The sequence below is a fragment of the Sciurus vulgaris genome (assembly GCF_902686455.1).
Source record: "Sciurus vulgaris genome assembly, chromosome: 18".
Classification (NCBI taxonomy): Eukaryota; Metazoa; Chordata; class Mammalia; order Rodentia; family Sciuridae; genus Sciurus; species Sciurus vulgaris.
In genome coordinates this window covers 3,485,605-3,498,481 of record NC_136479.1, presented here as the reverse complement: position 1 = coordinate 3,498,481, position 12,877 = coordinate 3,485,605, and the positions used below count along the sequence as shown (strand labels likewise).

General features: G+C 51.2%; 1 protein-coding gene across 4 annotated transcripts in view; it reads left to right on the top strand.

Moving 5' to 3' along the window:
- Nucleotides 1–12,877, top strand: part of TFAP4 (transcription factor AP-4) — a 38,682-nt gene that overhangs the window by 16,013 nt on the left and 9,792 nt on the right. The window contains exon 1 of one of the 4 annotated variants that reach the window (XM_079121361.1): nucleotides 7,008–7,032. The exons of 2 other annotated variants lie outside the window; for them this stretch is intronic. Coding sequence is in view for 1 of the 2 variants with exons in the window: in XM_079121357.1 (XP_078977483.1) it covers nucleotides 11,006–11,094 (89 nt within the window). In the remaining variant the exon portion in view is untranslated. Of the gene's footprint in view, nucleotides 1–7,007; nucleotides 7,033–10,494; nucleotides 11,095–12,877 lie in introns of those variants that run through there. One more of the 4 variants, XM_079121357.1, reaches the window with a different exon arrangement.

Below are 12,877 nucleotides of genomic sequence, written 5' to 3'. Positions count from 1 at the left end.
GGATTGACTAAGAGGATGGCTCATGGCCCAGCACCTCACATCTCTAGTTGGCCCTTGCTGTATGTCTATGGTCCTTGCATTTCTTGCTGACTCTGAGTCCCAGAAGGCTGGGTTGCCTGGGAGGCTTCCCATGGTCAGTTCTGGGTGAGGTGGGGGAAGCTGAGGTTGGGACCTTGCTGCCTGGTGGCCGAAGGGTTTGGATGATGACCACGCACCACCCTGAGTGGTTTCCACAGCTCCCAGCCCAAGGCAGGAGGGGCAGTCACACGGCAGGGAGCCGAGCCAAGGAGAGGAGGTCCAGGCAGCCTGCTCTGGCTCCTGCCAGGGAAACCCTCTCTCCTCATGCTGCTCGCTCAGCCTTTCCCAGCCCTGCCCCTGGTGTTCTGCTTCTCACATTTCAGCTTCTGAGTTACTGGCAGCACCGTGCTGCTGCTACTGCCCAGGCTGCTGCACCAGACAGATGTTAACCTCCCAAGTGCCGGTAGCAGCAGCAGCAGCAGCAGCACAGTCGAGAATGGGCTGCAGGGCACAAGGCCTGGAAGGCTTGGGGGCACAGACCCATCCTAAGACCAGTTCCTTTGCCCCCCCCCCCCCCGACTATGGTGCTTAACTTTCCTCCTTCCTGCCTGTCTGCCAGAACTTGAAGCCAAAGTGTTCCCTGATCCCTACAAATTGTTCTTCTTTTGAGGCGCTGTTTCTGGCAGCTGGGCAGCAGAGCTTAGATTGCATATCACCTTGTACTTGACCTTGTCATTTTATGCATGGCCATCATTCTCCCTCCCTATCCCTCACTGCCCCCAGCAGGACTCACATCTGGCACCTGGCTTACTTGGCCAGGATTAGGTCACGGGCCAGGTGAGCTCATTTGAGTTCAAAAGTCAGTGTGGAAGCCTCTCTCCAGGGTAGCTCACAGGAGTATCTGGAAGGAACCTGAAAGACCTGGGTCCTGGCATTGATCAGCCATGATGATGGTAGGCAAGTCCCTGGAGTTCAAAGACAGCACTTGAAGTGTGTAGTGAGGATGAAGTGAGGCCTCTGGAGCAGCCGTTGCAGCAGCAGGCGTGTGGATGCTGCTGTCCATATGCACCTGCGTCTCCCAGCGCACACGCTGAGGCTACCCCTTCCCAGGGAGAGCATCCCCCCTTTCCCTGGCTGCTGCTTTCACCTTGCAGCCCTCCGGGTCTGTTTTGCTACTAGAGCAGTCCAACTGTATATTTTTCTATATTTTGTTTTATTTATTTTTTGGTGGTGCTAGTGATTGAACCAAGGGTGCTCTGCGGCCCCCTGGAAGGGAGCTACATTCCCAGGTCCTTTTAGTTTATTTTGAGACAGTTTCTCACTAAATTGTTGAGGCTGGCCTTGAACTTGCAGTCCTCCTGCCTCAGCTTCTGAAGTCACTGGGATTACAGGAATGCACCACTGCTTCCAGTTCCAGCCCTTTCTTTTCCAATCTAAAAAGGGAATTGGCGGGGTTGGGGATATAGCTCAGTTGGTAGAGCGTTTGCCTCGTGAGCACAAGGTCCTGGGTTCAATCCCCAGCAAAAAAGTAAATAAATAAAAAGGGACTTGGTTCCAGTAGAAAATATATATATATTATAATAAAAAGGACTTGGGCTGGGGAGCAACTCAGTGGTAGAGCACCTGCCTAGCATGTCCAAAGCTCTGCATTCAATTCCGAGCACCAGGAAAAAAATATTATAAAGGGGAAAAAAAGGGACTTAGCACTGCTGTCTCTCACACACCTTTGTCCACTCAGTGGAGATCAGCTAGCTGACCCCCAGCACGACACCCCGACACTGGAGAGGGCACTTCCTAGTCCTCTCCAGTCTCCCTCTGCTCCCTACCTTTCTCTTGAACCTCAAACCCTCCCTCCTAGTTCCTCCTGAGCCTCCTCTGACCCCTGACCCTCTCCAGCCACACTCCCTCAGTCCCTTGGCTGGTTATTCCTTTAGAAGAACAACTAGATACTTGAGGCTCTGTCCTCCCAGCTTCCTTTGCTCCTGGTGGTAGGGGCCCCTGGGCAGCAGGTGCCTCTGTTCTGGCTCAATTTTCACTGGTAATTCTTGGAGGGTCTTCCATGCCCACATGCCTCTGGCAGCTGGTCTACCCTGATTGAATCATTATAACTGCCCTTACTACCTTACAGAGAATCAATTTAGGAAGCAGTTAGACAGTCATTTCTGTCTGAAAAAGAAATAGTTGATGTGCTCAGCTACCAATTGAGTGTTTATAAAAGGGGACTGTGCAATCGACACAGTCCAGGCACTGGGTTCCTCCTGCAACACGTTGAGAAGCAGAGAGATGCTTCTTCCCTCTGGGGAAAATCCTTAACCACGCTGAGGTGGGAGGAAGAGGAGGAGCTAAATGTTGAAAAGGATCAGCAGGGTTTGCTGATGGAGGGAAAAGGGAGCCCACCACGGTGGAGGCAGGGGGTAGGGGACAAGGATGGACTCCCCCCATTTGAATAACCCATTTTCAGTGGCCTGCTTATGACCAAAGTGAATTAGTTGGGGCAGGTGAAGGAGATGGGCATCCAGAGGTCAGGCTCTTCAAGGCCCCTAGACAAGCTAGGCACCCCCTAGATCTGCAGGGCTTTCGGGGCATGGAGAGGGGTCCAGCCAGACCCTCCACCTCAATACTGCCTTGATTTCCCCAACTCTGTTTAGCTACTGCTTGCTCACAGAGCAGCGTATGTGTGCTGAGTGCCCCCTAGTGTTTGGGGATTCCAGGCTGGTTGGTCCAGAGCTCACCCTGAGCACAAGGCAGGAGAGGGGACCAGCGCATCAGAGATATTGGACCTAGCTCCAAACATCAGCGAGTTCTGTAACCCCCCGCCCTCATTCTGCCTTACTGGGAACACTCAAGCTCCTTCCCCAGGCAGGGACTTTTTGCTTCTGTGAGTCTCATCCTGTTGGTAGCCTCTAGTATCTGTCCACCCCTCACCCCTGCCTGGCTCCCAGCAGGCTCTCGTTCCACACATGCACCACAGCATGCCAGGAGAAAAGCCAGCTGGTCCATCTCACTGCTCCTGGAACACGTGTGTACCAGAAAAAGTCCCAAATTAAGTTTGGGGATATAGATTCCTGTTAGATTTCATTTCTAGTTCTCTGTATGTGCTCAGAAAGTCTTAACTTGCTCTAATCCTCCTCATGTCCCACCCCCCAATCTTTGGTAGTACAGTTCTCTGTGATCTCCAGTGATCCTCATTCTGGTATAATCCTTTCCAGTCAAATATATATGTGTGCGTGTGTGTGTGTGTGTGTGTGTGTGTGTATAATCCTTTCCTGTGAATATACATCATTATTGTCACTTAGCTCTTTTACCTGGCAGAGGTGATCTTGGGACAGAAAGATTACCCAGTGGACTTGACCCAATCACATCAACCTTTCTCCAGCTGCTTGCAGAAGAGGAAACCAGAGAGCTGAAGCTATTAAGGCTTGAGCCAGGCCCGATGGCATGCACCTGTAGTACCAGGTAATTTTGAGGTTGAAGTGGAAAGACTGCTTGAGCCCAGGAGTTCAAGACCAGCTTAGGCAACATAGCAAAATGCCATCTCAAAAAAAAAAAAAAAAAAAAAAAAAGAGAGAGAGAGAAAGAGAGAAGGCTTGCAGTGAGGGATGCCACTCAGATGGAGGGGACCACAGGGCAGGGACCTGGAATAGGAGCTAACAATTGATACCTCGGTCCTACGACCAGAATGAACCAAGTTCTACAGACAACTAGTGAACTTGGAGGAGCTCAAGCCCTGGATGTGATAGTAGCCCTAGTGGATACCTCAATTTCAGCCTGCAAAATCTGTGCCTGGTCTTCTGAACTGTGAGAGACTAAAAAAAGCAAATGAATAAGCTGGGTATGGTGGGTCATGGCTGTAATCCCAGCAACTTGGGAGACTGAGGCAGGAGGATCCAGGTTTAAGGCCAGCCTTGGCAACTTAGACCTTGTCTCAAAAAGGGTTGGGGATATAACTCAGTGGTAAAGAATCCATGGGTTCAGTCCTCACTATCACAAAATAACAACCACCACCAAACCCCAAAATCAAGCAAATAATATTTTGTGACATATGAAAATATGGAGTTTCTTTTGTGCCCATAAACAAAGTGTTAGTGGCAACCAGAAATGCCCATTCATGGAAGCGTGGACATTGTTCTAAGGCGCTAAGTTTGTAAAATCTATTATATAGCAATAGGAACCTAACACATCATCTGTCCAAAGAGAAGAACAGTATTCTAGACATAGGACAAAAGTTTAGAAATGAGAAAAATCTATCCCCTCGTGGGTGCTGTTTGTAGGTCAAATCTGCAGCCAGGCTGGGGGTGTGGCACAGTGGAGGAGTGCTTGCCTAGCATGTGCAAAGTCCTGGATGGATCCTCAAAGCTACAAAAATACAGTCGGCAGCAGCCCCCTTGCTGACAGCGCTCCCTGTGGCTACAATTCTTGATTCCACATTTCTCAATCAGCAGCTCCCAACAAGCCTAGGAGAAGGGTGGTGTCTGGCTGAGAAGGGCTGCTGGAACAAAGCCAGGACCCCAGGCCAGGTGGAAGGTCCAACTGTGGCCAAGGAAAGAAGCCCTGAACCTACTTCTCTTGGAGATGCCCGTGCTTTCTGGGGCCCCCTGGCCTTCTGTTTTTAAATAGCAGCTCTGAGCCTGGGGGTATAGCTTAGTGGTAGAGCACGTGCTTAGCATGTGCAAGGCCAAGGGCTTGATCCACACTAGTGGGGGAAAAAAAAAAAAAAAACTCACCCAAAATAGTTTTATTAGGTATAATTCACATGCTACATAATTCACCCACTTAAGTTATACAATTCAGTGGTTTCTAGTATATTCACAGAGTCGTGCAATTGTCACCAATTTTAGAACACTTTCATCACCCAAACATAAACCCTATGCCCACTGGCATTCACTCCTTATCCTCCAGTCCCTCACCCCCGGGCACCACTAGTCTACTTTCCACCTCCATGGGTGTTCCTGTTCTAGACAGTTCTTAGAAACAGAATCATAGGACATATGACCTTTTCTGTCTCCTGCCCCTACTTAACATAATGTTTTCAAGGTTCATCCACATTGTAGCTTTTTTTAAAATATTTTTTTTAGTTGGCAGTGGACCTTTATATTTATTTTATTTATATGCAGTGCTGAGAATCAAACCCAGTGCCTCACACATGCTAAGCAAGTGCTCTACCACTGAGCCACCACCCCAGCCCCATGTTTTACCTTTTGGCTACTGGTCAATGATGCTGCTGTGAACATGGGCATACAATGATCTGTTTCAGTTCATTTTCCTTCTTTTGAATATTTACATCAGAGTGAAATTGCTAGGGCATATGCTAACCATGGTCTACAATCTAAAAAGTAGTTCCAAAAAAAGAAAGACAGAAAACAGAAACCCTCCCAAAAAGAAACAAAAAGAAGAAAAAGAATGGTGTAGGCGGACAGAATAAGGCCCCCCTCAGATGTTCACCCTAATCTTCAAGATATGTGGGTAAGTTATCTCTCACGGCAAAGGGGACTTTGAAGATGCAACGAAAGACTTTGAGTTTGGGAGGTTATCCTGGGTATCTTGGTGGGCTCAAGGACATCACAAGAAGGCAAGAGGTGAGGCTCAGAGACACGAGGACAGAAGCAGAGGTGGAAAGGTTGTACCTTAAAGATGGAGGATGGTGGGAAAAGGCAGGAAAACACCTTCTAGAACCTTCTGGGGAAATGCAGCCCTGCTAACACCTTGATTTAGCTAGATAATAAATTTGGAAGATTTTAGTTTGGGTTCTGGTGCTCAAACACAGGATCTCAAACACAGGTGCTATGCCAGCACTCAACCAAGAGTTACACCCTCAGCCCTCCGCCACCTTTTGTTGAGACAAGGTCTTGCTGTTTCCCAGGCTGGCCTTGAACAATCCTCTGACTTCAGCCTCCTGAGTAGCTTTGACTACTCAGAGTGGACCAGACAATGATTTTAGGAGTTGGGAAGGGGCTTTGATTGAGGGATGTACAGAGTCTCACAGGAGTAGAATTTGGGGACTCATGTTACTGCTGGAGAAAGGGACAAGTGATGGGATCGAGTTAGGGAGTTAGGGTGGAGGAATGGTGTCCAGTGATTGGGCTGTACAAGATGAGGAGTGTTTGGATTTTTACCTCTGAGGCATGGGAGGGCACTGGGCTGGGCACACCAATGAAAGAGAGGGTCTTAGTAGAAATAGTGAAACCATTGTGAGTGATAGTGTGCCCACTGGGAACTAAGCTCAGTCAAAGCATTTCTTTTTTTTTGGTGCTGAGGATCGAACCCAGGGCCTTGTGCTTACAAAGCAAGCACTCTACCAACTGAGCTATCTCCCCAGCCCCAGTCAAAGCATTTCTATAGAAGAAATAACAAGGGACAGATGTGCTTATTCCAGCTGTCATTCATTCCAGGCACTGGAGAAATTGCTCAGTATATAGTCATGTGGTCCTGTATTGTATGTGTCCCCCCGAATGTGGTCATTTCCTCAGCACATTCCCTGTCACAAGAAGGCTGTGAGCCCTTTGAGGGCAGTTTGTCTGCTTTGACCTCTGCCTTGATAACAACCGGATTTGTCACTTGTTAAGGCAGGGAGAAGCAGCAAGGGCAGGAATTCTCTAAGATTGGGCAAAGGTTTCCCACCTTGCTCTGCAGGGTTTGCAAATGATATCCATGTTCAGACCCAGAGGGAATTTGGAGAAGTTGGTGGGTAGCCCTGACCCTGTTGCTCTGGTCATTGTGAACCACTTCACAGAAGAAGTAGAAGAGGGGCCTGCCATACAGCAAGACTCTCGGGAGACCAGTGGGCACTCAGTTGGGGTACAAAATACAAGCAGGTAGCCAAAACTTAGTAATCAAGATAAACTTTTTTTTTTTTTGGCACCAGGGATTGAACCCAAGGGAATTTAACAACTGCTCTTTTTTTTTTAAATTTTGAGATAGGGTTTCATTAAGTCCTTAGGGCCTTGCTAAGTTGCTGAGGTTGGCTTTGAACTTGGGATCTTCCTGCCTTAGGCTCCTAAGCTGCTGGGATTACAGGTATGTGCCACTGTGCCTGGCAAGAGAAACAACTTTTAATGCAATACTTTAAAGAATCAAAATTATTTTTTCATTATTTATTTATTTTTGGTACCAGGGATTGAACCCAGGGGCGCTTAACCACTGAGCCACATCCCCAGCCCTTTTATGTATTTTATTTATAGAGAGGGTCTCACTGAATTGCTTAGGGCCTTGCTAAGTTACTCAGGTTGACTTTGAAGTCAAAATCCTCTTGCTTCAGCTTCCCGAGCTGCTGTGATTACAGGCGTGCACCACTGTGCCCAGCAAGAATCACAATGAAAGCAAAAAAATTTCAATGAACAATTTTTTTTTTTTTTTTTTTGGTGGTAGTGTGGGGATCAAATCCAGGACTTTGTGCATGTTAGGCAAGTGCTCTCCCACTGAGCTATATCCCCAACCCAAACTATCATAATTTTAAGAAAGGCTATACTCCAGTGCTACGCCAGACTGTATTGAAGCCTGAAGGAAAAGGGAAAATCATAATACTGAGCATGCCATTAAAATGTGGACCTTTTGTCCATCATAAATTTTGGGCAGTGATTTAAAAAAATTTTTTTAAATATATTTTTTATGTGGTGCTGAGGATTGAACCCAGGGCCTCATGCATGCTAGGTGAGTGCTCTACCACTGAACCACAATCCCAGCCCTGGACAGTGATTTTTAAATTTCAGTTAATTTTTTTGGTACTGGGATTGAACCGAGGGCACTTTACCACTGAGCCATATCCCATCCCCAGTCATTTTTATTTTCTGAGACACGGTCTCACCTAAGTTGCTGAGGTTCTTACTAAGTTACCTCAAAATCGATATCATTCTATTTCAGGCTCATGAGTCTCTAGGACTACAAGCATTCACCACCATGCTGGGCCCAATTTTTCAATTTTATTTTTAAGTATTATTTGTGGTGCTGGGGATCAAACCTAGGACCTTGTGTTAGGTTACTTTTTTTTTTTTTTTTTTTTTTTCAGTACTGGGTATCGAACCCAGGGCCTTGTGCTTGCAAGGTACCAACTGAACTCTCTCCCCAGCCCTTAGGTTACTATTGAGCCATACCCTTACCCTTGATTTTTATTTTATTTACTTATTTATACTGAAGATTGAAACCAGGGGTGTCCTACCACTGAGCTGCATCCCTAATTCTTTTTATTTTTTTGTACTGGAGATTGAACCCAGGGGGCACTTAACTACTGAGCAACATCTCCAGCCCTCTTTTTTTGTTTAGTTTTGTTTTGAAAAGTGGTTTAGGGCTTCACTAAATTGCTGAGGCTGGCTTTGAACTTGCAATCCTCCTGATTCAGCCTCCCAAACTGCTGGGATTACAGGTATGCACCACCATGCCCAGCTTTATTTTATATTTTGAGACAGGATCTCATTAAGTTGATGAGACTGACCTCAAACTTGCAGTCCTCCTGCCTTAGCCTCCTGTCTCTGGGATTACAGATGTGCACCACCCCACCTGGTGATTTTGAATTAAAAAAAAAGGGGGGGGGGAGGTGCTGGGCCCCGTGGCACAGGCCTGTAATCCCATTGGCTTGGAAGGCTGAGGCAAGAGAATTGAGAGTTCAAAGCCAGCCTCAGCAAAAGCCAGGTGCTAAGCAACTTGGTGAGACCCTGTGTCTAAATAAAATGCAAAATATAACTGAGGATGTGGCTCAGTGGTCAAGTGCCCTTGAGTTCAATCCGTGGCACCCCCACTTCCCCTCCCATGATTGTTTTTTTGAATGTCAGATTTTTTTTTTTTTGGTGATTCCTAAATTTTGCTATTTCAACACACTCCAAGGTGTCTGTGTGGTCTTGGAAATGACTCCCAAGCAGAACAAAAAAGCAGCCCTATGTCCCCTCTGCGAGATTCTGGAATTCTCTTTGGGGTAGAAAGGGCCAAAGTACAGTCCCTGTTCTCTGAGAGATAAAACTGGAGCAGGTAAACATCTAGAGATGACTTTAAGGCTACATTTAACATGAAAGGAGGGAGCACCCTTGCACATCTAAGTACAAAACAAGATCCCAGTCACAGTCTTGGAGGTCTGGTGGGTTATACAAGGCATGAGTGTTAGTCTTCTTATCTGCAAAATGGTGTGGTAAAAAGAGAGTGATACATCAGAAAATCCTGCTCCACGGGGAGTTTTCCAAGCAGGACCCAGCCCATTCAGTAGCCATGGGGTAGAGCTCAAGGATGCTACATTTGCAGCAGGCCAGTAATCTCAGATGTTTGGGAGGCTGAGGTAGGATGATCTTGAGTTCAGAGCCAGCCTCAGCATCTTAGAGAGGCCCTGTCTCTAAATTCAGGGGGGGCGGGAAATTAAGGGGCTGGGGAATGTGGCTCAGTGGTTAATTCTCGATAAGGGGCATAGGGAGGGGAAGGATTGCTACATTTTCAATTAAGCTTCCTAGGAATTCTGGGTTCTGTACCCAGAGGAACTGCCTTAACAGGTTGTTTTGAGGATTGAAGAATATGTATGCAAAAGTGCCTGGCATCTACACAGTGTTGGCAATATGTAATAATAATAACGCTAATAATAACAACTGTAACAATTGTTACTAGTAGGAGCATTTCAATTAGGAAGCGCGATTTGGGCGGAACCTGGAAGGCGGATGGGATTGGGAAAGGCAGTGGGCAGGAGTGAGGACATTCCAAGGCAGGCGTGGGCTTCCTGAACCAGGGAAGGGCCTGAGGCCGGAAGGTGGGGGAGGAGGACGCAAACTCACCGCCACTGTGTCCCCTTGATGGCACTATGCCATTACCCCCTGTAGAGAGCGCACCCTCGCGGAGGAGCAAGTTCTTCGCTATGACTGTGAAGCTGCAGTGTTCAGCCCACAAAGCGGGGAAGTAGGGGGAGAGGAGATAGAAGGGGCCCGGCAGCAACGATCAGATTTCTGGGCTGCGCTGGCAGCCTGTCCCAAGGTGCCGCCGCTGTTCTGCCCTCGCTTCCCGCCTCTCGGGCTTCCCAGGGCAGCCGCAGCATCCCAGGTGCCCAACTCGCTCGCCTTCGCGGTCCCCTCCCTGACTCCAGGATTCCTAGGCTCCGGAGCCCTGGCCGGGCAGCCAGCAGGGCAGGGACGGAAGGAGGAGGCTGGCCGATCTCTGGAGTCAGCCCCAAGTTACAAGTGGGAAGAGGTGGCTGTGACGCAAGTTTCCAGGGGGCCCTGGGTCGGCTCGGAGGGAGCGCGCCAGAGCGGCTCCGCTCCGTGTAGTTGCAATCTTGAAAAAGCGAAAGCCCAAGCACGCATCCCCGGCAGCCTTCCCGTTGCCGCTACAAACGGAACCCAGCCGCGTCCCCACCCGCGACCCACGGCCGTGAGGAGCGTTCACCCTGCATTGGGCAGCCCCCGTCGGACCCCGCGCGGCAGAGACTGGGCTCCTTCGCAGAGGCTGGCCTTTTTTTTTTTTTTTTTCGCAATGCTTGCCAACCTGTCAGCTGATGGACCTCATCACCCATAGTGGCGCATGTAGCTGGGCCGCAGCTCGCTCTATTCACGCCGAGGTTCCCCAGTCGGCCCGCAGCCCCGGGCCCCCTACACGGTGGGGGAGGCCTGCAGACTCTGGCTGCAGGCGGCCCCCCGGGGCCCGAGCCCCTCTCGCCTGGGTCTTGCGCCGCCCAGGGGGCTCTGCAAATAGTCCTTTGTTTACATGCAATTCCTTACTCCGCGGAAGGAGGCCGGGGGAGTGCTGAGTTTTCACCAGCTGTTTCCCGCCTTGAAACAGACATCTGATCAGCTGCAAACACACACACACACATACACACGCCCGGGGAGGCAGGCCGGAGAGACCTCCCTCCCGCCCCTCCCGCCCGCCTCCCTCCCCTCGCTGCCGCCGCCGCCGCCGCCGCCGCCAGCATCTGGGACCGGCCGATTCTGCACCTCCGTCCGGCGCTGCCCTTTGATTCGGATTTCCATTTTGCATTCTCCGGCGGACCGCGAGACCCAGCTCGTGCAGAGGAGGGGGGCCGATCGCTATGGAGTATTTCATGGTGCCCACTCAGAAGGTGCCCTCTTTGCAACATTTCAGGAAAACAGAGAAAGAAGTGATAGGAGGACTCTGTAGGTGTGTACTCCTCCTACCCCCACCCCTTCCTACCATTGCAGCCCCTGGCCAGCCCGCCCGGGCGGGCGCGCGTGTGCGCACGCATGGCCCGCGCCGCCGACCCTGCTCTCCTTTCTTAGCCGCCGGGGCGGCTGCAGTCCCGCGCCGTAGGCTCGAGCTGCCTGGGGACCTTCCTCTCTAGAAACATGGGGACCCCGAGCGGCCCCAGCCACTTTTGTCCGCTGCAGGCGGGCGAGTCGCGACGTTTGTAAATTGCAAACAGACCCACGTGGTTCTGCAGCAGTCCCGGCCATGCTTGGTGCTGGTGTCTCCCCCCCCCCCCCCCGCGCTTCCTCCCCGCTTCCCTAGGCTGCTTCCTTCCTTTCCCTGCTTCCTCGTGCTCTCAGGGCCCCCCTCCAAGGGCACTGGGGGGTCCCGGGCGCGCGTGGAGCCTCGGCGAGGGCGGCTACAATGCAGCCATGCCGCGGATCCGGACGAGGGGGGGAGCCGGGTGGTGTGCGTGTTTGCAGAGAGCGGAGTTGCATCGGGGTGGGGGCGTGCTTGTGTGGGGCCGCGGGGATGGGCGGGCCCAGAGGGGCTGTGCGGCGGGCAGTGGCGCCGCGGCCCAGGACATATCGGCAGCCGCTGGGTCGCTGGCTTGCCCGCCCGCGCCCGGGCGCTGTTTACTAGCGAGGCCTGGACGTGACTCTGCAGCCCTCTTGGAGTAGGCGGGCCTCTGCGCGCGTGGCCTCGCGGGAGCTGTAGTCCTCCGCGCGCGGCTGTGGCGGCATTGTGGGACTTGTAGGCACTCTCGCGCCACGCTTTCCCAGCACAAAGCTCGGTCCCTTCGTACACCAGGGGCAAGGCAGGCGAGGTGGGAAGACCTTTTAGGTCCGCGGCACAGGAGGGTGTCCTTGGCCTAGCAAGGCCGCTCCCCTCCGCACGTGCGTCTCCTATGCGAACTTTCCCATCCCACGCTCCTTCCTTCAGCCGGAAACCGAAAGCCTCAGGTCACAGCCAGGTAGATGGCCCAGGGTCCTCAGCCTTCCACAGAAGCCGCTTTGCAAGCTTGGCCCAGGGTTGCCCCAGATCTATCCTTTACCAACGGTGATAGATTTGCGGGCTACCAGTAGTGGAATCATCCTGGATACGTTAAAGTGCGCAAGCCTGAAACTCTGATGGCAGGGCCCGGACATCTGCTTATTATCGACCCCGAGTGGCCAGCCAAGGTGCACACACAGATGTGGAGTTTCTCCAGTGTGCACAAGTTTGGGACCTGCAGCCTTTTTGCTGCTTCAGGAGCGAAATGGCTCCCCAAAGCTGGAGCCACGTGCTCCGCAGCCCCAGGCAGGCGGGGCGGGGATTGAGGGAGGAGGAGCCCGCGTGGTGTATCCCAGGCTGTGGACACCACTGCACAGACACACACCCCGCCCCAGGCCTGCTGCCTTTCTCAAGTTCACAGTCAGTAGCTATATGGACCAGTTGATGGGTCTGGCAGCTGGCAGGGCCACCTTGAGGGACAGCCCTTGGAAAAGATCCAGCAGTAACAAGTCACTTTGCTAGGGTTTTCTCATTGAGTTGTCATAGTCTTTCTCTGAGTCTTGTCTTGGGATTCCTTGGTAAAGTTGAGAACACCGAGGCTGGCTAGAACAAGTGGTGGAGGTGGGTCTGGAACACTGATCCCAGAGGCCTTCTACTGTCTGCTGGTAGCTGGGCTGGGCAGTGGAGGTGGCATTGAGAGTACTCCCTGGGGCTCTGACTTGTGCAGTGTTGGGCAATGAGGCCCTCTGACTGCCATACTTGG